The sequence below is a fragment of the Rhinolophus sinicus genome, linkage group LG07 (assembly GCF_036562045.2).
Source record: "Rhinolophus sinicus isolate RSC01 linkage group LG07, ASM3656204v1, whole genome shotgun sequence".
In the NCBI taxonomy this organism is placed as follows: domain Eukaryota; kingdom Metazoa; phylum Chordata; class Mammalia; order Chiroptera; family Rhinolophidae; genus Rhinolophus; species Rhinolophus sinicus.
Window position 1 is genome coordinate 67,944,156 of NC_133757.1, and position 24,590 is coordinate 67,968,745.

The following is a 24,590-nucleotide window of genomic DNA, read 5'->3' on the forward strand; positions in this document are numbered from 1 at the left end:
AGCCCCTCTCGGAGATGTGATGAATGATTCGGAGCGAGGGACGGGACACCGCTCCTGGGAGGTTCCGGCCAGGCCGGCGCGCGGGGATGGGGGCGCTGCGGCAGCCCCAGCGGCCGGCAGGAGGCGCAGCGCGGATCGCGGCGCCGGGAGGTGGGAGGGGACCAGGCGGGGAGGAGAACGGCAGAGAAACGCTGTGGCAGCGGCGGCGACGTGCGCACCCAGCCCACCCCCCGCGCCCGCAGCCCGGACAATAAACAGCCGCGCGCGGAGCAATGCCAGGGCGGGTGCCGTCGCCCCTGCGCCGCGCTGCCCAGGCCCCCAGGCCTTAGCCCGCGGATCCCCAGCACCCCTGACCGCGCCATCCCCCGCCCAGCATCACGGACCCACCCGGACCTCAGCGGGAAATGGAGTGAGTAGGCGCGCTCCAGCCAGGGCCGGGGACTCGGCGGGTTGGGGACCCGAGGGAGGGGCGAGGCCCCTACTACATCCCCCTACCCAGGGTGTCACGGCCCCGCGTGGAGAGGAAGGTGGCGAGGGGCTTCCGGGACCCCCAGCTCAGCTCGGGCGGGACCAGGGCTGGGCCACATCCGCTCTGAGGCCTCACCCCGACCCGACCCCAGCGGCCCACGGCCTCGTAGGAACTCGGGCAGCAGCGGCTGGGGGCAGCCCAGGACACTGGGAAGGGAAGGTCAGTGTCTCCGCCCGCGCCCCGCCCGTGCTCTGCCCGCGCCCGGTGGGCTAGCCCCGGCCCTCCGCCACCTGTGGGCTCCGTAGCGGGCGCCCTGGAGTGATGGAGCGACCCGTCCCACTGCACCGGCCAGGCCTTGAGCTGAGTCCCCCCCCCCCTCCGCCAGCCTGACCTCGCTGCTCTCTGCTTCCTAGACTCACGGACCGGCCAGCCCTCCCTCCGTCTGGCTGCCCTCCTCAAGGGTCTGGCGTGTTGTAGGGAGCCCCTGCTAAGGCCAGTCCAGCCGCCAGATGTCCCGACTTGCCGCTGGAGGGAGGGGGTTTGTGTCCTGGCTTCCGGTCTGCGATGTGAGAGACCGGAGGTCCAGGTGCTTTCCAACAGGGGAGCTTGGGGCTGATTACCTCCCGGGACAGTGTCCCCAAGATGGGGCCCCAAATGCTGTAGCCAAGAGACCGCTGGCACCTGGTTCGAATGGAGTGGGTGGTCTGGGTCTGTGTCAGGTTCCTGAGGAGCTGCTGGGCAGCCGAGGGTTTTTACAGGCGATGAGTGAGTATGCGTGGTCATTTCAGATACAGGGTCATTCTTCCTGGTGTCAGGGTGGCCCACCCACGCCCTCACTACCACAGGTGGGCGCTGGGAGGTTGTGGGGTGTGTTTGCAAGGGCGGGGAGTGGGAAGTAGGTGTCTGGGGACTGGCAGTGTGCCCAGTGTGTGCAGGGGGCCACAGCTGCCCTGCTCTGGGCCAGGTCCCCACCCGACCAGAGGCCTGAACATAGAGGTCTGGCCAGTCCTGCTCTCCCTGCACTTCCCACTGGGTGTGTTTTCTGAGCAGACAACTTCCCTCCAGGGGTTAACCAGTGAACCACCACACCCTCAGCTGGGTGGGAGCCCCCGCCTCCCACCCGCCCTGGGAAGGCGACACCCAGTGTCCTCTGCTTTTGAAAACCCAGACAAAGGCCTGGCTGCTCCCCACCCGCCCTGGGAGCCCAGCCAGGGGCTCAGGGGAGCCCGAGCCTGGACTTGTCTGCACTATGATCCCCCACTTGTTTATCTGCTCTGCTCCCTGGGCCCAAGGGGAGTCCCTGGACCTCATGACAGCAGGCCCTGGGCAGGGTGTGGCCATGGGGGGGGCTGCCTCAGGGGATGAGGGGTGAAAAGCAAGGAAAACGCCCACCTAGAGTAAAGGAATGGGGAGATATTGTGGTTGGACCCCACTGTTTCCTTTCCCACCACCCATTTCTCAGGGTGGAGACTGAGGGCCAGGACTGCTCCAGGGTCACATAGCACAAGTAGGGTGCCCTGCCCTATGCCTTATGGATTATGGGTCAGATGTGGCACCATGTCCCCCTGTTAGGTGGATCACTGGCTTTTCTGGGTACAGAGGTGGAATGGGACTTGGTGTTACTTGGCCTCAATAGCCATGAGAGAAAGCCTATCCCCAGTGCTTGACTTGGGCTGACGATGGTGGGAAGAGGCTCCATCTGGTGCTGACCCTACTGGAACACCTGTCCCTTGCCCCTCGTCCTTTGCCAAGAGAGCAGAACAGGCAGGTTCCAGGCACAGAGGCAACAGCCACTAGAACGCATCACTCACCTCATCCCGTTTCCAAGGATTCTGTCACCAGAGTCACGGGAAATGGTTGCAGCTTATGGTGGTGCCCAAAAGTTTCTTTTAAAAATAAATGTGAGAATCTGACAAAATTTCATCAATTTAAGGATTAAACTACTTTTCATTAGTTTAAGAATTTAAGGAATTATCAAAAACTAGCAAGTAACTAATCACCAAGGCCATGAGAGAGATGGCTGATGCTGCAAAGGTGGGACAAGGGTGGGGGTGGCAGAACGTGGAGACACTCCTGGGGGGTGGGGCTCAAGAGCTGGGTGCCAAGTTTGCCCTGCAGAGGATTTGTTGTGTAGCCCCCGGGGAGGTGCTGCTCCTCTGGGCACCTCAGGATCTGGCTGGTAAAGTAAGGATATTTTAGCTTGGAGCAGCCATTGTCAGATGTCCAAGTGCTCTCCTGGGTGAGTGCAGTGCGCCCTGGACTGGAGCAGAAGAGGGAACCTGGGACAGGATCTTCCCAGATTCCTTCCCCCCTTAGGCCTGGACATCTTCAAGGAGAAAGTCTCCATTGGTTGCTATCTTTTACACTTGCTCATCTCCCTTTTTAATGAGAGGCACAGCCAGTTAAAAAGCAATAGTATCTAGTGATAATTGAACAACAAGCTTTTATTTTCATTGTATCTATTTATTTTTCAATGTTTTTACTCTGATGTTTGTGGCAGTGGCTTCTGGTTTTCTCAGGCTTGGTAACAATGAAGCGTTTCCTTCTAAAACAAGCATTTGATTTAAACAGTAAGTGAGGTAAAGGGGAAGGAACATTGAGGATTAACACTGGAGGTGATGGCAGGGACATGGGATGGTGGTGAAGTACCAGTGTCATTTGTTTACTTAGCAATCATTTAGTGAGCACTTGCTCTATACCCACATCCTGTTCTGAGTGCTTTGTGTGAATTCGCTGGATCCTTACAGCAGCCCTGGGGAAACTGAGGCACAGAGCGGTGATATGACATGCCTGAAACCACACAGCTGGAAAGGGGTGGGACTGGGATTTCTGGGTGGCCCTCTTAGCTGCCAGGGCAGGAGTTGGACGTGGACATAGGGAGGGGGTCTTTGTACTTTCCTGTGTCCCAGAGGTTGTAGTCTGCGGGGTTCCTCAGTATCCTGGCATCAGCTTTTCAGCCTAGTTGGTGGCCTTGGCTGTGGCCTGGGTCCCTGGGGGCATCTGACCCTGCATCTTCCTCCTAGAGACCTCTTCTGTGAGTGCTAATTCCAGAGTAGGGCATGGAAAGGAGGTGTCCTGACTCCTTATGAGACTTTGGGCAAGTCATTTGCCTTCCCTAGGACTCACTTTTCACATCTGGTGATTGGAGACATGAGCCCACCCAGACCCTTCCTGGGTGGGGTTCAGTTAGAAGAGGGGTGGGTGCTGCACGGTTTTGGATGCTGTAAGCACCACCCATAGCCCCATATGAGGCCCACCCTCAAGGGTCTTAAGATTTTGATGATGGGAAATGGGTTAATGTTCAGGGGAAAAAATCACATCACTTTTTTCAAGTCTGGGACCCTGTTTACATCCATCCTTGCTCCAGGAAGCTTCTCATCTGATCATTTCGGAAACGCTCCCTGCTGACCATCCTAGCCCCCTGCAGGATCAGAGGGATCTGCAGGAGCCCATGGCGGGCCTTCTATGAAGTGTGGGGGAGGGTTTCCTGATCCATTCCTTCAGGGATACTTTCTGTGAAAGATATTTAAACATTTATCCAGGCAGGCAGACCGGAGTACCTGGTGGAAAGACTGGCTTGTGTAAAGGCCCAGAGGGGGAAAAGTGTTGGGAGAAGGGAGTGCTTTGGTTTGTGTTCTTCAGGTTAGATCCTGCTAGGCCTGGAGTCCCCAGCTTGGGGCCATGGGGAGCCATCGATAGCGTCTGAGCAGGGAAGGAGCGAGGGCTGATGTCAGGCACCAGAAATGGGCTCTGGTAGCTGGGGAGGGGCAGCTCAGGGAGGAGCCAGTCAGGGCTGAGCCTGGACAGGGGTTGTGTGGGCAACTCAGGCAGAAATACTGAGCCAGGGGACCAGGGCCCAACATTTGGTTGGGCATAGATCCAACTTCATATTTCGTGGTGTCAGGGCTGCCCACAGGGCCAGGCCAGCCTGGTTAGAAAAGCAGCCCAGTCTCTGGATGCCAGGGAAGCTAGGGGGGCCCTGGCCATGCTGCCAAAGGGACCCTGTGCAGTGTAGGATGGCTGAGTGGAAGTCTTCCTGTCTGAGGAGTATGAAATCAGGCTGGGCTGTCTGTCTCCTGCCTAAGGCTTTCAAGCAGGAGTTCAGGGACTGTCAGAGCCCATCACTGGGACAGTCTGGATTAGGCTGGAAATCGGGAGGGGAGCCCAGAACTTGTGGTGGGCAGACTAGGTAAGCACCAGAGTAAGGGCAGATTGGGTGGAGTCGCTTCCTGGACAGGGCCAGGCTGGGAGTGTAGGGGGCATCAACAGGGGGCCTTGAAGGCCACATGATGGGCAGGTGATTCCCTGGTCTGTTTGTATCTCAATCTTTTGATCAGGGAGTCTCAGGGCAAGGCCTGCAAGATCTTACGATGCACCACAGGGTGGGCGGGACCCCAGCTCTGGCCCCGACCTGGCTCTTGGTGAGAAGGTCAGCATTTCTGCTACATATAATGTATATATTTATTTTTACCAGTGGATTGTGTGGAGATACCACTCATACACCACACAATCCACCCACTTAAACAGTTCAGTGGTTTTTGGTAATTTACAGAGTTGTGCAACCATCACTTCTATCAAATTCCAGAACATTCCATCATGTCCGAAAGAAACCTCATCCTCTTCAGCAGTTCCTCCCCCTATTCCCCACCCCAGCCCCTGACAACTGTGAACCCACGTCCTGTCTGTAGATATGCCTCTTCTGGACATTTCCCATAAGTGGAATCACACACTGTGTGTGTCTGGCTTCTCTCATGAGCACCGTGTGTTCAAGGTCCATCCACGTTGTGGCGAGTGTCAGCGCCTCCCTCCTTCTCACCGCCGAGTGACACTCCTGTGTGTGGACGGTCTGTGTTGTGTTTGTCCATTCATCATTGATGAATATTTGGGTTGTTTTATATATTAATTTGTAAAGTCACTTCCGAGGTAGTTGGAGCTTGTCCCTTGTTCTCTGTTAGATGTGGGGAGCCCAGGTCCTGTTTTAGATAAATGTGACAGTTTCTTTAAAAAGAAAAAAGGAAATGGTCATAGACCACGTGGTCGGTCCATGTGGGTGATAGGAATATGATGAGGGAAGGGCACCTTTAGGTGGGGGCCTCCTCTGAATATTGAAAGACCCTAGTTGACTTGCTGGTCCAGTCCAAAAATCTCAGCATTTACTGCGTACCTGCTGTGTCCTGGGTGTGGAGACATGGTAGGGACAAAAAGAGACAGTTTACTGTCCTTGTGGGGGAAATAAAGAAACAAAATAAGTAAAAGCCCAGGGTGTTGCATGGTGGTGAGAGCTGGCGGGGGTATTTGGGGGTGGAACTGAATTAGAGAAGTCAGAGGAGGCCTAAAGGAGGAGTTGATGTCTGAGGAAAGGCTTGAAGGAATTACTGAGGCCTGTGGGTGGAGGAAGAGCAGGGGACGCAGCCAGTGCAAAGGCTGTGGGGCGGGGACTGGTCTGGGATGTCCGAGTGTGAACAGAGTGAGGGCTGGGCAGGAACCATGGGTCTTTAGGGCTGGTCTCTCAGCTGGATTTGCCTTGCATCCCGCCTCAGGGAATGCCTTTGCCTTCAGTGCCTCCATCCATGTTCCACTGCCCTTCCTGTTTCGAGGGCCCAGGGCAGGGTCCATGTCCTCCCCCTCCCGAGCCCAGGTTAATAGGCAACAGGTTTGCTCCTCTGGGTCTGTGGCCGGTTCTGACCTCAGTCTTCACTATGGGGGTGATGTCTCTCTGCCTTCAACCTTCTAGTAAGCTCGTGCCTCATGGGCTGTTCACCTCAGCAGTGACAGTAGTAGTCCTGGGGGGGTTACCTGATGAGGGCAGGAGACCCTGGAAAGTTTCCTGGAAGAGGGGGGCTATGCATAAGCTGTGCTCGGAGGTGGAGACAGGAAAGGGGAAGGCGAGAAGCTCATGAAGGGCAAGGAGCAAACAGAGGAGGGCTTGAATGGCGACTGAGAGGCTGAGGTTTACTCAGGGCGATGCAGCTGTGGGAGGGGGTTCGGAGCCAGGAAGGTTCTGGGGAGACAAAGGTCCAACAGGGAGCTGGGAACCAGAGGGTGGCATGGGGACTTCCCACCACTACATCTCCTTCCCAGTGGGGGAAAGGGCCCATTGAGCGGCAGGGCTCCCCCTCTCACCACCACCTCCCAGCCCCTCGTGACTCTGTCACCTCCCTTTTCCAGTCCCCCCACCCCCATTGCCAAGGTCGTTGTCAGCTGTTTCCTTTCAATTAGCACAGGAATGTTACAGCGCTGGGCTCTGAGCCTGCCTGAGCAGGGACCCCCTCGTTCTGGCTGGAGTTGCTGGGAAATGGGCTCTGGAAGGACGATCCCCTCACCGGCCTCTTGCCCCGCCTGTCCTGCCCACTGGGTGACCTTGGGCCGGTTGTGTAACCTCTCTGGGCCTTTACAAAATAAATGTCCCACAAAGCTGAGGCCTCTGCTGGGCTCGTTGGGTTTGGGCCTCATTAGCTCATCTCCTGGAGCCGGGATTGTCTCACCCGCTGGGAGTCGACGCCCTCGCCTTGTCCTGGGCCCCGCCCACATCGCAGCGCCAGCCCACAATTTGCTCCAGGCGCCTTAAAAATAATCGCGCAACGACAGGAGCCAGCGAGCCCTGAGGGTAGGCGTCTGGGAGGAGGGTATGTCCCTCCACCAGCAGCTACGAGCTGTGGCCCATTGCACAGTGGAGCCATTGGAGGTTCAGAGACACCAGTGATTCCCCCTGGGTCACACAGCCAATGGTGGCAGCTGCCACGCTACTCTAAATCCTCCTCATGCCGTTTTTTTTTTGCCAAAATTGAGCTTCTCTGCCCAGCGCGTAAGATCTTTTGTGATCTGGCCTCTGCTTCCCTCACAGAGCCCTCGTGAAGTGTCTGAAGCATCCCTCTTCCTGCCAGACCTCAGGGAGACCCTGTGCTCCGTTTGCTGAGTCCGCCTGTCTGGGCGCAGGCGCTAACGTCACCATTTAGCAGCTTGTTCATCCACAGAGAAAACGAGTGTAATTCTCCCCGCCCCCGCCCCCGCCCCCGCCCCCGCCCCGCAGGACTGTCAGGATGGACGCGTAGCAAATGCCGTTTACAGGCTCCCTCCACCCCAGCCTCAGTTTCCCTTCCTGTAAAGTGGGGCTGAGACCCGCCTGGAAGGTGGGGTGCGCCGAGGAAGGTGTTCTTATTTGTCGCTGTTTCACGAGGGTTCTGTGGTCCTATTTTGTTTTATTTTTCGGATTTACGATGCTGAGCATTATCTTGGTTTGACCTACCTCGCACCAGGAGCGGGTCCAGACCCCTCCCCGTTAGAAGCCCCTCCCTGGACGGGCGCCCCTAAACCCAGAAGGGAACCCCCATTCCAACAGCCGGGGCGGGGTAGACCCATTTACCCCTCTGCCTCCCACCCTATCTAGGCAGCCCCTCAAGCCCAGGGCGGGAAGCCCCTGAGCCCCCCCCAGAGCCGGGCTGGGGGCGGGAGTTGCGTGGCGTCGGCCCCACCCCCGCGTGCTGGGCCTCCGCGTTACCATAGGGACGGCGCAGTTGCCAAGACAACCGCCTCCCCCGGGCACCGCCATCCATTACCGGCGGCGGCGGCGGCCTGGGCGGGGCAGGGCGGCTCCGGCGCCCCTGGGCCTGAGAAGGGGCCTTAAGCAGGTTGCACAGCCTGAGCCTCTTGGGCTGTGACAGAGACGCGGATGGGAAGGATGGAAATTCTCTTGGGTTCGCCTGACCTTCCCCTGCCCTGGTTCGGCCAGCAGGGGCAGGCTGCCCAAGCGAGGACACTGCCCGCCTTGTCTGCAGCCTGGGAAGCTGGCCTTACTGCCGTCTCTGTGTCCCTGTGTCCCTGTGTCTGGCCCGAATGGCCACCTGACCGCCGCTCTGGACACCTGGCATTAGACGGCCAGTCCCTCTGCCCAGTGGGGCTGTCGTGCGGGAGACCCCGCTTGCTGCGCCATTTGTCATGCAGGGAGGCCTGCGGGGTCTCTGCTCCTGCTCCCCATACAAGAACGCAGGATATGGTGAGGCCAAAAAGGAACACCCACGGAGCCATAGATGGGGGAGTCATACCACTATATTCTCTCTGGCGGCACTATACTCTCACTGGAGGCTGGATCCACACTGTCCGCAAACCGCCATCCACGCTTGCCAGCCCAGCCGCCATCTTCTTGCTAGCCCCCATTCTTTCTTTCTCTCTCCTCCTCTCCCTGCTAGCGTAGCCACAGCAGTTATATTAGTGGCCAATGGCTCACTGGTTACAGCTGACAGCCAACTAGCCACAGCTGATAGCCATGCAATCACAGTTGATGGCCATTTACTACCTGAGCCAGCACCTGTCTATGTGAGGCCGAGAGCCTGGAAACTACTTTCTGGGGCTCTGCCCCCACAGGGGCCCTGCGTGCACTGAGCTCTAAGCTACTATATGCCCGCTTGCCTAGCTCTGCCTCCTTCCTGGGTGGAAGGGTCTTTGGAGGCCTACTTAGAGCTGAGAAAAGGGAAGGCGTCTGTGTGGCCCAGAGCTGGGCAGTTGTGGTTTGAATCCGGCTCTGCAACTAACTAGCTGTGTGACTTTGGGCAAGTAACTTGCTGTCGTGCGGGGAGGCCTGCAGGGTCTCTGGTCCCGCTCCCCACATAACGCAGGATATGGTGAGGCCAAAAAGGAACACCCACGGAGCCATAGGTAGGGGAGTCATACCACTACGGTCTCAGTGGAGACTGGGTTCACTGGACGTGCGACCTGCTGTCCCTTTTGTCTGCAACCCACCGACGACTCTCTTTCACTCTCCTCTACTCTCCTCCGTAGCCGCAGCAGTTATATTAGCGGCTAATTGGCTAACTGGCTACAGCTGACGGCCAATCAGCCACAGCTGACGGCCATCTACTACCCGAGCCAGCACTCCTCCACGTGAGGCCGAGAGCCTGTAAACTACTTTCTGGGGCTCTGCCCCCACACTTGCCCTCTCTGGGCTTCAGTTTCCAGCCATGGCAAGAGCACACTGGGTAGAGGGAACAGCAAGTGCAAAGGCCCGGAGGTAGGAATGAGCTTGGTGCAGTCGAGGTACAGCCAGGAAGTCCTGATGTCTGGAACAGAGTGAGGGAGATGGAGAGCAGAGGGGGCAGGGGCAGAGAGGTGAGTGGGGGTTAGGCTATGTGGACCTCAGGGTTTCTCTCAAGGGGCAATGTGAGCCGGGGAGACTTTAGAGGAGGAGAGTGACAGGGTCTGATTCTCGTTTTGAGGTGTTCCCTCTGGTTGTGGGGTGGACAGGGGGCTGTCAGGGGCCAGGGAGGTGGCAGGTAATGGTAGAGGCCTGGGCTGGGATGGGAAATGTGGGGTTTGCAAGAAGTGAGGGGATGGGCCTATGTAGGGAGCACAGGGGTGGCACCCTGCCTGCATCACACAGAGCGATGGGGCAGACCCAGGGCCTAGCTGATCTGGCCCTTCATGAAGGGCCGTGAGCTGGGTAGGTGGGTCAAGCCTTTCTCCACCCAGCCAAACGCGGCCTCCCAAGGCAGGAGAGAAGGAAGCCACAGAGGGTGCAGCTGGCACTGCTGGGCCCTGAGGAGGCACAGAGTTGGCAGGTGTCACCTTCCAGGAAGGGAAGATCTGGGTGGGGTCACCTGGCTGGGGCGTGGGAGCCAGATGACTTCAGAGGTCTCAGTGAGGCCAGGAAACTGAACCTGAGTGGGGCGGGCGGATGGGGCACGGGGGCCCAGGATAGATCCTGGGGAGTGGCCCTTGGGGGGAAAGCGGGGGCGGGGGCTCTGCTGGGGTTGGACTCTCACACTGTGACTTTGGACTTCTGTTTCACACAGGGGGAGGGGGACATAACAGAAGGGTTTAGAACTGGGGTGTCTGCTCCAACTGTACAGATGGGGACGTTGAGGCCCAGAGTGGTGGAGGGTCTTTGGAGGCCACCGGGTGGCTCCGGGCTCTGATACAAGGTCAAGGAGTGTTGGGTGTGGCAGCAGAACCAAAGAATGGTCTGTAATTTCAGACCCTGTGAAGATAAGAGGCTTGCGGGGGGCGGGGGTGGGACGGGGAGGGGGGGGAGAGTTGGGAAGGGGGAGTTGAGCAGTGGAGAGGGAGCACCCCATGCTCAGACCCCCCACAGTGCCCCCAGGAGACTGAGTCTCCTATCCAGTCCTCCCAGAAGGGTTACAGGATCATTCACGATTTGGGGCAGAGTTCAAGACCTGTCTCCCAACCCCCAGGGCTGGAGAATGCCTGGTGGGCAGGAGGGCCAGGAGGAGGCTGTCCTGATCAGCCTCCTAGTCTGGGCAAGGAGGTTATACAGCTCATCGAACACCCTTTTGCCTTTAGAGGCCAATGAACCCCCATGTGCCCTTCACAGCCCAGTCTCAATGTCCTCTCCTCCCCAAACCTTTCCTGAGTCCCTAGACAGAGCCTCACCCTTCCCTTCATCCCTTGGTCCTGCCCTGAGGGGGTGGCAGTAGGGTTTGCGGGGAGAATTAATGAGGTAAGAAGGGTGGATGGAGAGGATGGTGTTGCCTCTGAGGGGGGCAGAGAAGGGTCCCACTGTACAGAAGAGAAACTCGGTCACCCACCCGGAAGATGCAGGGCGGGAATTCGAACCAGATCTGCCGAAAGCAGGGGTGGGGTGGACTCCCTTCCTGCTTGACCCTGTCTGTCCCCACCCCCCTTAGGGTCCTGGTGACAGAAACCACATCCCAGCAGGAGCGGCTACAGGCCATTGCAGTGAGTTCTTCCTGCCCCTCACACGGTGTGGCCAGTGGGAGGACCTGGGGTCTCAGGGGCTCCCCACACTCATCCTGAGGCCCTGCGACTCAGAAGTGCCTGCTGGCACTTTCCCACAAATGAAAACATAGAGAACCCCTCAGTCCTTCGAATGTGAGCTCTTAGACCCCCTATGCAGGTGGTAAAACTGAGGCTGGTGTATAGTAGAACCCTGCCCTTATGCCAAGGCTGGGGGAATGGGCTGGGGAGGCAGGTGGGAAGCCAGTGGGCCAAGTGAGTGCCTTTTACAGTAAAAGCAGGGTCTGTGTAGGTAGAGCCCTGGGTGGGTTTGGTGGGGTCTCCGTGGCCCCCTGCCCAGTCCTGAGCCAGTCTGGTCTGTTTGGTCAGGAGAAGCGGAAGAGGCAGGCGGAGATGGACAGCAAGCGGCGGCAGCTAGAGGATGACCGACGGCAGCTGCAGCACCTGAAGGTACCAAATGGGCAGATCCTAGCCTTGTAGGGGGCGGGGCGGTGGCAGTGCCCAGGGACCCTGAGTCTTGCCGGATACGGGGGTCGGGAGGAGCAGGAAGGCTGAGGTGACCCTGACCTCGACCCTAACCCAGACCCTGACCCTAACTTTGCCCCCAACCCCTGTTGCCCCCAGTCCAAGGCATTGCGGGAACGCTGGCTGCTGGAGGGGACGCCGTCCGCCACCTCAGAGGGGGATGAGGACATGAGAAGACAGATGCAAGAGGATGAGCAGAAGGCCCAGATCCTGGAGGAGTCCATCTCCAGGTGGGTGGGGGACCGCTGGGACCTGCACACAGTCTGAGGTGGGACGGCCCGAGTAGTAGGCCCTGAGGACCCCTAAAGGCTGGGATGGGGGAACTGAGTCAAACCTCACTACTTTAATGGAGACGTGCAGGCATGTGACCAGAGTCCAGGTGACTGAGGGAGGCAACGTAGGCTGTCGGGGGCCATGTGCTGCTCTGCACGACCTCTCCCTTCTCCTGACACCCCAGAAAAGCAGGTGCATGAGGGGTGTGGGGTTAGGGCAAATTTCTGAGTCCCTAAGGATGGGAGTTGCCAGCAGCCACCTCCCTAGGGGCTTCCTGGCTGGCGCGAGCTCTTCCCAGCTCCATTCTAATGGTGACCACAGAGGCATCAGCAGCTGGGCCTGCAGGAAGGAGGGGGCGTGGGCTGGGGAAAGTGACCATCCCCCCAGGGCTGGGACAAAAGGCCTGGAGCTTCCGGGTAGGGTAGGCGGGAGGCCCAGGCTCAGCTCCAGGTCAGCAGGGTCAGGGCAGAGGGAAGTGACGGCCAAAATTCCGAATGTGCACTTGGCCATGTGCACTTGGCCAAGCAGCAGCCTAAGTCCCAAAGCACAACCGGGCCATAGCCCTGAGGCTGGCCCTGCCGTGGGGACCTCGGATCCTGCCCTGATGTGTTTGGTTTGGAAGAAAGTGAGGTGTCTGCCGGGATTTCCATCCCCAGGCTTCAGTTTCCCCACCTGTGAACGAGCAGAAAGGACCTCTGCATCTTAATTCCAACAAACAAGCTGGAGGCTGAGATAGGCCTGTGTGGAGGTGTTGGGTGGCCGGGTGGAGGAGCACATGCTGGGTAGGTCGAAAAGCCTGAGGGAATTACCGGCCACTGGGGGCTGGGTAAAGTGGCTCCTTTACTTACCACCCTCTGGGTGCAGCCCTGGGGGTGGGGGGCTGTCTTGAACTCTACTGTGAGTTTGACACATACTGTCAAACTGCTTTGGGGGGTGTTGGCTTTCTCCCTCTCAGGGTAACCCACTCCTCGGTGGTCCACCACCGTCATTTGCTTACTCAGTGTCCCCTGCCTGGATACCTCCTCCAGGAAGCCCTCCAGATTGACTCTAGCTGTGTCTAGCCTGCTGACTTGGGCTCACTGTGTTGAGGGGCTGCAGACTCACCCTGTCTGTCCCTCAGGTGGGTGATGGCTGGGGCAGGAATTTTTTTTTTTTTTTTTTTTTTTGGGGGGGAATATTGGGGAACAGTGTGTTTCTCCAGGGACTATTAGCTCCAAGTCCAAGTCATTGTCCTTCAATCCAGTTGTGGAGGGTGCAGCTCAGCTCCAAGTCCAGTCGCCATTTTCATTCTTAGTTGCAGGGGGCACAGCCCACCATCTCAAGCAAGAATTTAACTGGCAACCTTTTTGTTGAGAGCTCACGCTCTAACCAACTGAGTCATTCAGTTGCCCCACTGACAGCCCAGCGGCAGCTTATTGTCTTCAATCTAGTTGTGGAGGGCGCAGCTCACTTGCCCATGTGGGAATCGAACCGGCAACCCTGTTGTTCAGAGCTCGCACTTTAACCAACTGAGCCATCTGGCTGTGGGGCAGGATTCAATGCACTGGCTTTGTTGCATGTGGTTTAGGTGTACTATTATCTTTGGATACTTGGAAAGTGACATGGTTTTTCCAGCTTTCCTGGAGAGATAAAGCTTCCTGTTAAAAATAAATGTATTTGAGTGGAAAAACAGAGAGGCAGTTGGAAGCGAATGAAGTCAGCAGTGGCACGGGCCGTGAAGGGACGGGTGGATAGAGCAGCCTGGGTTCAGGTCCTTGATTATGTGCATTCTTCACGCTGGGCCTCAGTTTCCCCAAAGTGAGGGCAAGTAACAAGAATACCTCACCGGGTGTTAGGAAACATCAAAGTTAAGGGGTCCCTGTACATACAGAAAATGCCCAGAATGGTGCCGGCCTCATGGAAGGGCCTGCTGAGGGCTGCCACCTTGGACTCCCTCCTCCCTCAGGCTGGAGAAGGAAATTGAGGTGCTAGAGAAGGCAGACGTGCCCCCAGCCACCACCAAGGAGAACGTGGCAACCCCGAGCCCGGCCAAGGAGGCCCAGAAGGCAGAGATGGTACTGAATTCTCGTCAGGTAAGGAGGTACCCGGGCCCCCACCCCTGCTGTGGCCAGATTTTAGCACCCCTTGCATTCGAATCCCAGCCTGCTACTTCCCAGCCGTATGACCTGGGACATGTGGCTTTGCCTCTCTGGGACTCAGTTTCCCCACTGGTAAGAGCACCTATGTGTTGGGGATGTCTTGAGGGTTAAATGGATCCACAGATGACAAGCACTTTACACAAGATCCGACACAAAGGGAGCTTTCCATGAATGCCAACCACTTGTCATCGTTGTCATTACTTTACTGAGCACTTACGCATGCCTGACCCATGCTGAACACATTCCAGGTACCACCTCATGAGAGCCCTTTCAGGAAGGAACTGTCCCCATTTGATGGAAGACAAAAACTGAGGCCCAGAGAGGTTGAGAGATGGGCTCAAAGCCACACAATAAGGTGTCTTTATTGGCTTAGCTGTTTATTCTAGGGCTTGATGTCTATACCAGGTTTTGTTAAAACCAGACTAGAACGCTGGCTCCTGAGCTCATGGTTGCCACAGTACGTCCATGCGAAACCAGGAGTCTCCCAACCACCTTTGTTGAGTTCAAAACTCAAGGGGCCTGTGGGACACTCCTCCTCTCCTCCTACCCATCCTTGTTATCCCACCCCAGATACCCAAGGGGGCATCTGATTCATGAGAGGGCTGGGCAGGCTTCCCAGAGGAGGTGGGTTTTGAAGGTTGAGGAGGAGTTCTCCAGGCATAGACATGAGATGAGAGGGGGCTTTCAGTGAGGCTGACTGAGCACAGACCATGTGCTGGCATGGGCCGGGCCGATAGCCTCAGGGGAGACAGACACTGGCTGGCTAGGTAACTTGAGGGACTACCACGTGATGGGGGGATCTCCTTTGGATTGCATGGTCAGGGATCTAAGTGGGGAGCCAGCCAAGCAGAAATCCGAGAAAGAGCCTTCTAGGTGGAGGGGCCACACAAAGGCCCTGGGAGAGGAATGTGTTGAGGAGGCCAGGGAAGCTGACCAGAGATGGGGGGTAGGAAGGAGAGGCTGGTGGGCAGGGATCTAGTGACACAGGACCCCGGGCATCATCAAGGAGGATTCTGGGGCACTCAGGAGCCACGGATGCTTCTGAGCAGGGCAGGGACATCTGGCTATCACAGGTTGGGGGGACAGGGAATGGGTCTAGGAGAAGATGCATCTGAGATGAGGTCATGGCTGAGACAGGCCCTCCCCAAGCTCCTTCCCCCACGGGTGGGAACCTGGTCAGTGAGAGGGGGCGCTGGCACCCCTGACCCCTCTCCTTTCTTTCTTTCAGACTCCCGTGGGCACGCCCAAAGGTACGGCTTCTGGAAGGGGCGGTTGGGGCCTCGGCGCCCTCTGGTGGCCAAAGTTGGGATGGCGGGCCGGGGCATGTCTGATGAGGTCTTAGCCCCAAGCCGAGGCTCTGGGTCAGTGCTATTCACGCGGGGGTTGCCTGGGCTTGGCTGACCCGCTATGTCCCACATCCACTTGCTCTGAGCTCCTAGGCAGGTGATGTAGGGCCTCGGTTTTCACATCGGTAAAATAAGGTCTGTGGGGGCGAGAATTCAGAGGGCTGCTTGGGAGAACAAGGTCCCCACCCTGCTGGGGAATCAGGTGCCATTTAAAAGGGCAAGGGTCCAGGAAACAGACCAGAAAAAACCTAAAGTTTGAGCTCTGGGACCCACTTTATGCCCCCCTCCCAATTATTACAGGTATAATATACATATTTGCAAATATTTTGCATGTGTATAGAACATTTAAATATATGTGTTTATGTACAAATATAATAGTTTATTAAATACATCAAGTATATTAAAATTATTTAACATAAGTTCTATTTTTAAAACATATATTAAACTTGTCCACTTCCATATCTAAAGTGTGGGAGGAGAGCCATCAGCCAGGATTGGAGGTGGTGGCCAGAAGTGTCTTTGGCCTGATTTCTTGTATGTTAATTATTCATAAGGAGAGTGTCTCCTTATCTTACTGTGGAATTAAAAATTTATAATTAAAAAAAAATCCACGCAGGCCTCTCAGGGATTTTGTGAAAATCACTTGGGCTGAGGGACAGGAAATAGACTGTGAGCTGATGTGTTTTGTGGGGGAGGGATTCCTTGTGTGTTTGGGGGCCTTTGGGCATGTGGAGGGGTCTGGGTGCATGCGTACACGAGGGGAGGGGCCGGGTATCTGTGTAGGTGTGTCTGTGGGGTGTCTGGGTGTCTGGGGGAGTATCTGGGTGCCTGGGGGGGTTGTCTAAGTGTCTGGGGGGTTGTCCGGATGTGTGGGCAAGTGTCCAGGTGTCTGAGGGTGTCCAGTTATTTGGGGGTGTGTCTGGATGTCGGGGTGTTCAGGTGTCTGTGGGTGTCCAGGTGTCTGGAGGGTGTCTGGGTGTCTGGGGGGTGTCCGGGTGTTTAGGGGTGTCTGGGGGGCTGCATAGTCTTCTCTCCTTTGACCCTCATCTCTCTCTCTCCACTCTTTGCACACCAAGCAGAGAAGCATGTCCCCAACTCCCCCATGACGATGGTCGAAGGCTCCACCATGATGAAGGCAGGTGGGTCAGCCCCCAACCTTGGCTCCCGTGTCCAGCCACTGTCCTGGGCCAAGTGTTGGCCCTGGGGGCCTGGAGGGACCAGAGCAAAGTCAGATGCATATGCACCCTCAATAGGGGCTGTGGTTATGGGGTGGTGGCTGGACCGAGGCCATGGCTCCAAACTGGGGTTGGCCCTGGGCACCCCTCTGCTTTGATGCCTTGGTCACATGCCAGCCTGGCTTCCCCGAGAAGGTGGCCCCCTCGCATGGCTGCTCTAACCCATCACTTCCTCATGGCTTCCATCTCCTTAACCACACCTCTCGCTCCCGGGGCCCGTTAGAGGTGGCGCACACGCTCAAACATGCCCTCACACACCCGCTGCAAATCCCCCTCCTCCACCATCCTCAGGTGCCCCAGGAGAGGGAGTGAGGGCCCTGTCCCTGGAGGTGACCAAGATGGACCTCCGTCATTTCTGTGCTTCTAGGAAGCAGGGAGAGACAGGGTTAGTGCTGCGTGTTTACAATGTCGGGTTCAAAGTCCTGCTGTGCCCCCTGACAACTGGCACCTCAGTCTCCACCTGCAGGAGGGGTGGGATTGCAGTGACCTCACATCTGGGGCTGGCACAGAAGTGAGCCCAAGTGAAGATGAGTCATAACGGATGGCAGAGCCTTCTTGCTGCTGCTGCTGCTGCTGTTAGTGGAGCGAGTTGGGAGGTGAAGACCCTCTGAGGGTCAGGGTGGCCAGGATGTGATGACAGCCGGGAAAGGAGAGGGCTGCAGGGTCCAGGTGAGTTTTGCCCCAGGGAGCAGGAGGCAGAGGGTAGCGTTTCCCAGAGAGGCGGATGCCTTCAGGGCTTCTGTGCCAGTTAGACCAGCTCCTGCCAGCACCAAGATTAGGTGCCTCCACTTGTCCCCTCAGCCAGCAACCTTGTGGAGTGCACGGCCCGCCCAACTGTATATCTGGAGGAAGGGGTGTTAGGCTGTATAGGGAATTGGGGTTAAATAACATTCATTCTTTCAACAAGTGCTTCTTGAGCCCCTGCTGTGTGCCAGGCATGAGGGACACAGCTTGGGGGATGGGGGGCTGATATTCTGATGGGGGTGACAGCCCATACAATTAACTTATGGAGAAAAGGCAGCGCATGTGGAGCTGGAGAGGGGACAATTTTAATGACAAGACTCAGGGGAGAGCAAAGTTAGAAGGTGACATTTAAGCAAGGACCCAAAGGAGGTGAGGGAGCAAGGTATGCAGACATCTGGGGGAAAGGAGGTCCAGGCAGAGGGCACAGCATGTGCAAAGGCCCTGAGGCTGGACCCCGGCTGGAGTGTTGGAGGAAACACACGGAGGCCTGTATTGGTTGGAGCAAAATGAGTGACGGGGAGAGAGAGAGCTGGTGAGGGCAAGGAGGTGACAGGGCAGGTCGTGCACACGGGAGGACTTGGACTTTTACCACGAGGGACGTGGGAGCCATGGAGGGCGGTGGGGCAGAACAGGGACTTGCCGACTCGGTGCTCCGTGGCGCCCTCTGGTGGCTTCGGGGAGGGTAGGCTGTGGGGTTTGAGGGCTAAACCGGACTCAGGTGTTCATGGGCGCACTCTGGTGGCTGTGGGGAGAATAGAGCATGGGCTGCAGAAGTGTTGAGAAGCGCGTGGGTTCCGGATGTTCAGATGGTGGAACCCACAGAATTTGCAGAAGGACAAAGCAGGGGGTGGAAGAGAGAGAGGAGGGAGAACGGAGCTGCCCTGACTGGGCTGGGAAGACTCAGAAGAGGCAGGTGTAGGGCGCAGATTAGGAGGGGCTGTTGGGCGTGGTGATTTGGAGGCTTCTGTGGGACCCCAAGGGGAAGGTAGAGAAGGCGGTGTGATACTGGAATTCAGGGTGAGGTCCCGTGTGGTTTTGTGGTAATGATTTCTACAGAGCGGGGGTGAGATGCTGGGTATCAAATTGTGGTGGCCCTAATGATAATGACATTCACTTATTTCAAGAGGGAGTTATCCATTCTTCATAGAGAAGTAGATGAGGACAAGTTCGATGGGCAACTGAAAAGAGGCATGAAGAACAGATAACGCGGGGGTCCAGGACTGCCTGGCCTGCTGCCTCAAGTTCCAGTTGTGGCTGTGACCGTGGGCAAGGCAGCCCTTTCTGCACACTAGCTCCTCTGAGCAAACGGGAGAGTTCGAGGTTTTCCAGACCGGGTGGGAAAGGCAAGGAAGGGCCTAGGGTGGAGCAGAGGCGTCCAGACCTCCTGCCAGGGCACTGGGGGGCCACGGAAGGAGGTTGAGCTGGGGAGGGACGCACCTGGGACGTCCCCGCTGCTTGGTTCTGCGCCCGGCTCCTCTCCCTGGCTTGGCTGCAGCCCGGAGGGGGGCACCTGGGTGGCGGCCGCGGCGTAACCCGTGCCTCTCGTGCTAGCCATGTACTCGGTCGAGATCACAGTGGAGAAGGACAAGGTGACCGGGGAGACGCGGGTGCTGTCCAGCACGACCGTGCTCCCTCGGGAGCCGCTCCCTCAGGGCGTCAAAGTCTACGAGGACGAGATCAAAGGTACGCAACCCTCACCCCACCCCGATGCCCCTCTCACAGCCTGAGCCAGAGCCTGACCCCCATCCGACTTCACAGCGTTGCTTCAGGGCCAGGCTCTCATTGCCCTCAGCCCATTGTTGCTTAGAGCTTGACCCGCGGCCCCGGCCTTCCTCCACCCCAGGGACCTGCCTTGAAGGCTGGTTGAGTGCCAGATGCCGGGCTGGGCTCTGGAAATTGAATCCCTGTTAGGACTGCCCCTCCAGCAAGCCCAGCTCTTTAGTCCCCAGCTCACAAACAACTCGTTGGAATAATTACTGCTGTGGTAGAGGCTACAAAAATCCCATAGAGTAGATGGGGCCATGAGTGAGTCTAGCAGGATGGGAACAGGGCTAGGAGGGCTCCTCGGGGGAAGTGAGTAGGAGCTCATTGGATGTATAGCAGGCCATGGGGGAACACTGCATATGGCAGAGGCTACAACATGTGCAAAGGCCCTGAGGTGGGATGGAGTTTGCTGGGCTGGAGGAACCAAGAGGAGCCTGAGGGGGCTGGTACAGAGTGGACGAAGGGGAAGGGAGAAGGCTTGGGAGTGGTAAGCAGGGGCATGACAATGATGACAATGAGATCTGGTTTGGTTTTTAGGGTTCCTTCTGGAGGCTGGGAGGGGAACAGGCTGTGGGAGGCACCTACAAGGGAGCCTGGAACGGGGAGAAGCAGGGGCTCCTGGGGCAAAAACACATCTCTCTCTCAATATATTTCAGATACTATCACATTCACTCTTTTTTTAATAAGGAAAACTTATTTAAACTGTGCAATTTATCAGTATTTACAGAGCAGTTTCATAAACATCTTGGCATTTAAACTTTTGTTCATTTTTGGCATGACTTGTAGGATATACATAAAGATGCTGGGGAGGGGGAAATTCTAGGCAATATTTACTGTGATGCTAGTAAAAGAAAACAAACCCATGTTAGTGAACAAAATATGTTTTAAGAAGATATTAAAAAGGTACATTCAAAATCAAGGTAAACATTTGCTCTCTTCATGGAATGGAGTTCACAGAACCAATCTCCTGAGTCAAATCTTAGATGAGCATAGCTCAGCTCTGGAGTCCATTAGTGAGTCCAAAGACACTGCCCTTCTAAGAAGATTGTGCATGGAGTGCCCAGCGCACAATTCAGTGAGTTTGGGTATGTTCACCACATGGTACACCATCACTATCTAATTCCAGAAAGTTTTCATTTCCCAAATAGAAACCTGTCAGTCCCCCTCCCCACTATGGCAACCACTAACCCACTTCCTGTCAGTGGACGTGCCTGTTCTGGACATTTCCCATAAGTGGAATCACACACTGTGTGGCCTTGTGTGTCTGGCTTCCCTCACTGAGCACCGTGTGTTCAAGGTCCATCCATGTTCATATTTTATGGCTGAATAATATTCCATTGTTTGGATGGGCTACATTGTGTTTATCCAGCCATCTGTTGATGGACATTTAGGTTGTTCTCACCTTCTGGTTTTATAAGTTTGTGTGGGCATATGTTTTCACTTCTGTTGGGCAGATAGCTGGAAGTGGAATTGCTGAGTCATTTGGGGACTCTGAGTTTAACCTTCTGAGGAGCTGCGGGGCATTTTTTGCAGTGGCTGAACGATGTTACTTTCCCACCAGCAGTGCATGAGCGTTCCAATTTCTCCACATCCTTGACAACACTTGTTACTGTTCACTTTTTAATTATTATTATAGCCATCCTATTGGGTGTGAAGTGACATCTCACTGTGGTTTTGATTCCCAAAGCCTCATGTTCTTAGCTGTTGTCTGGGCCTCTGGGATGTCTAGAATGTTATTATGGGGTCCTGTCACAGTCCATCTCTGCTGTGGTTTGGGGCACAGACCCAGGTGGGGTCCCAACTCCAGCTCTCATCAGCTGCGTGGTCCTGGGCAAGTCTGAGCTGCCTTGTCTCCTTAGCAAAAATGACTGCACAGGGATGAGGGGCAAAGGAGATTCCTGTGCTCACAGAATGTCCTCCCTCTGGCCACTCTCATCAGCCTGGCCCAGCCCCTGGGTGTCAGGACCCGTCAGACTGGACTCTGGTTGCTTAGCAATGGGAAGGTGATCTGTTTCCATGGCGGCCAAGGACTCAGATTCAGATCTTGGGGCAGTGGCCAGTGGGAAATACTCAGCTTGACTCTGAGTCACCCAGGCACACCCACCCTCTGGGCCTCCAGCCCAAAGTCACTGCGAGACCTTGAAGCATGGACACCCTCCCTGGGGATTTGGAAACTGAAAGTTGAGAGCACTTTCCTTCTGGCCAGAGGTCAGGAAATGGAACCCTGACCCTTGGCCCAGGTGGAGGCGAGTCCTTGGGCCCCGGTGGGTCCCTCCCTTCTCCCTGAACAGCCAGGCAGCTGTGCTTCTTGGAGTTTCAGGCTGTGATCTGAGACTAGCATCACACATTGGCCAGGACTCTGCCCAGTGCTGAAATCCTGTCCTTCAAAACTGCAACACAGCTCAGAAAGTGACAGAGCAAAAAAGTTGGAGAGATTTGGAAAATGCGTTTAACGAGATTGATTTCAGGGGGTTGGGGGGAAAAAGACTGACTGCACTTATAAAACTCTGACTCATGGAGAATGAACATTCTTGTCAGATACAGGTAGAGCACTTTCAGAAAGTGGCCATGTCCGGAGCTACAGAGGTGGTTATAAGGACCGTTGCAATCTTTATATCTTGTGCTCCGTGTTCTCAGACCAGTCCCTCACTCCCCAGAATTTAAAACATTCTCTAAATAAATCTTGGCTAAGAGAAGCAATCAGTCAAAATAGGAATTATAAGATATTTACACTTGGAAGAGAATATGGTAATCTAATCCATGGGCTGCAGCTAAAGCTGAACTCAGAGGAGAAATTGTAGCCTTTGGGGCATTTACAAGAAAACAAGAAAGAATGGGCAAATGAATTAAATTTAATTCGGGATGAATCACATAAACCCTGAGGAAGGGAGAAATCAGGATGCCTGCAACTCCTCAGGTCAGGGAAACAGGCCTGGCCCGCCCCAGCCAGCTGTCTGACCTAGAGCTAATTACTTCATTCTCTCAACTTCGTTTTCACCCTCTTTTCAAAGGAGGGAAAAACAAAAAACACAGCTACTTTGCAAAGTTCAGATGCTTCAAAATACAAGACAATAACATCCCAATTCATTGAATTCCAGTCTGTCTTTGTAACAAGTGCTTTTGTGCCCATAAGTTTTCCTCTGTGCGCCAGTTTGGCTGTGTCCACAGATCCCAATACGGAGCTTACATTGTCCGTCTCATTTAATTTATGATTTTCTCTTTAGCCTGTAGGGTCGCTTGCAGACCTGTCAGGCCTTCCCTCGGGCCTCATTCTCTTCCCCCTACCAGTGGTCCACGGTCTCACTCTTTCTCTCCCCCCACCAGTGGTCCACGCTGTGGACGGCGCTGCGGTGAATGGGATCCAGCCCCTGAGTTCCTCCGAGGTGGACGAACTCATCCACAAGGCGGACGAGATCACGCTGAGCGAGGCAGGGCCCCTGGCCAGGGCAGCGGAGACCCGGGGGGTGTCCGAGGAGGCCGTGCGGACCACCACGCCCTCCCGGCGGGAGATCACCGGGGTGCAGACACAGCCAGGTGAGGCCACGTCAGGCCTGCCGGGCGTCCATCCTGGCCAGGAGCCCCCGGTCACCATGATCTTCATGGGCTACCAGAATGTGGAGGACGAGGCAGAGACCCAGAAGGTGCTGGGGCTGCAGGACACCATCACCGCGGAGCTGGTGGTCATCGAGGACGCGGCTGAGCCGAAGGCGGATGCCCCGCCCAACGGCAGCGCGGCTGAGCCCCCTGCCACTTCAGGCTCCAGGGAAGAGAACCAGGTGGGGCCTGAGGCCCCCGCCAGCGACACCCAGGACCTCGACATGAAGAAGCAGCGCTGTAAATGCTGCTCGGTCATGTGATACGCCTGCCCCAGTCCCAGGCCCCGCCCTTCACGCCACAGACACCCGCAGCCCGGCAGCGCCTGACCTCCCTCCACCCACGATCACGGGCCCCAGGACACGCTGTGTTGTCACATCTTCCTTCTGAGTTTTCTTTCACTGGAAAGAGAGGGACAGGGGTCCCCCACCCGTCACCCCCTCACCATACCCTAAACCACTGAGCCATGCACCTGGTAGGAGAGAGACACTTTTCCCAAGAGGAGGCCCACCCGCCGTGTCCCGGCAGCTCCACAGATAGGCTCTCCCCACAGTGGTCCCGGCTGATGGAACCCGGGGCCTCTGTCCAGCCCCAGGCCAGCCCGCCACCTTTGGGCCTCCTGCCCGTGCCTTCCTGCCACCTGCAATGAGGTCCCCAAGGGGACATCCTGCCATAGAAGGCCTGAGGAGCCGAGGGGTCCTGGGGGCCTACTCTCCCTGCTCAGCCCCTGGAAGTGGGGTTCCTCAGCCAAGGCTCTGGCAGCCGGATCTCAGGCAGTTGGGGTGAGGCTGTGCCTCATTGGGTAGCTTTGGACAGAGACCTGGCTCTAGGGCTTGGAGTGGAGACTAGGCCCCTCTGGACACCCCCAGCCTGATGTGCCCCCCTCTATGCTCTTTGTGGGCGCAGTCAGTGGATTATGGAGCCTGGGAAGAGGGAGCCCTGGGGGCACAACCCCAGCCAGGAGGGTTCCATGCCCACTGCGCTGTTTTCTGGACGGCTCAGGGGAGGGTCTTCAAGTTGCCCCTGCACGAGGTGGGGCCATGTAAACCTCTTCTCATCCTGAGCTCCCACCCCCACAGGGCCCTCCTTCCTGGTGCTAATTTGGTGATTCTGGGGGGGGCTGCCCTTGCATCTCCTCTGACCAGCTTGGGCCAGGATCCTGTTTCCACACCCCCACACACTTCAAACCCTAGAGATCGGCCACTGCCAGCTCTCCTGGGCTGCTGAGGGGGCAGGCCTGGAGCAGGGAGCTTTCCTAAGTTGCAGCAGGAGACACTCACTGGCCTCCCAGCCCCATGGGAGCCTACCCTCTGTCTCCCTGGAAGGGGTGAAGGGCTCCCCTCCTGGGATGTGTACACATGTCTCCCAGGTCGCAGGCGCATTCATGCCCACACTCACAGACTCTCCTGTGCGAGCTGTGGGACCACCAGGCCCCCCACCTGGTGACTAGGCCCAGACTGCCCCCACCTCAGCACGGGGGGTGCAGGGGCTGCCTCCAGGGCCCAGGCCCATCTCAGCTCTGCCCCTTGGTGGTGGGAGAGGTCCTCTCTGAAGTGGCCCCGAGCAGCGGTGTGGACCCCTTCCCTCCAGTCACTGAGTCCTCGAGCTGCAAGCCTCCGCTGAAGTGCCCTTGCTGCCCTTCTGCTTTTGATGTGTGACAGGCCCTGTGTTCTTGACTTTCCCAGAGAAGCGAATAAACCGTGTGAACAGCCCCGGGTCCTGCAGTTCTTGGATTTCCCTGGGTGGGAGGGTGTGGCCGGCCAGGGAGTGGGGCCCCGCCCAGGATTGAAGACCA

The 24,590-nt window shown here is 56.7% G+C and overlaps 1 protein-coding gene across 4 annotated transcripts; it reads left to right on the plus strand.

The window, feature by feature from the left end:
- Positions 1-193: 193 nt before the first annotated feature.
- On the plus strand, positions 194-24,507 carry PALM (paralemmin). 4 transcript variants are annotated; one of them, XM_019716024.2, is made up of 9 exons: positions 194-409; positions 11,107-11,158; positions 11,546-11,626; positions 11,801-11,931; positions 13,920-14,046; positions 15,341-15,362; positions 16,538-16,597; positions 18,989-19,120; positions 22,526-24,507. In XM_019716024.2, exons 1-9 carry the CDS (start codon positions 405-407, stop codon positions 23,056-23,058), a joined length of 1,143 nt encoding a protein of 380 aa, XP_019571583.2. In that variant the 5' UTR covers positions 194-404; the 3' UTR covers positions 23,059-24,507. The 4 variants fall into 4 exon arrangements, with proteins under 4 accessions (XP_019571583.2, XP_019571582.2, XP_019571585.2 ...); XM_019716023.2 differs by having other exon boundaries at positions 271-409; positions 16,535-16,597; XM_074337368.1 differs by lacking the exon at positions 194-409 and adding an exon at positions 557-688 and having other exon boundaries at positions 16,535-16,597.
- Positions 24,508-24,590: the final 83 nt, after the last annotated feature.

Bases quoted from the DNA above. Each gene is read 5' to 3' on its own strand.
- PALM (XM_019716023.2), top strand. The intron at 11,159-11,545 runs GTGAGTTCTTCC...CTGTTTGGTCAG, and splicing joins AGCGGCTACAGGCCATTGCA to GAGAAGCGGAAGAGGCAGGC. The intron at 14,047-15,340 runs GTAAGGAGGTAC...TCTTTCTTTCAG, and splicing joins TGGTACTGAATTCTCGTCAG to ACTCCCGTGGGCACGCCCAA.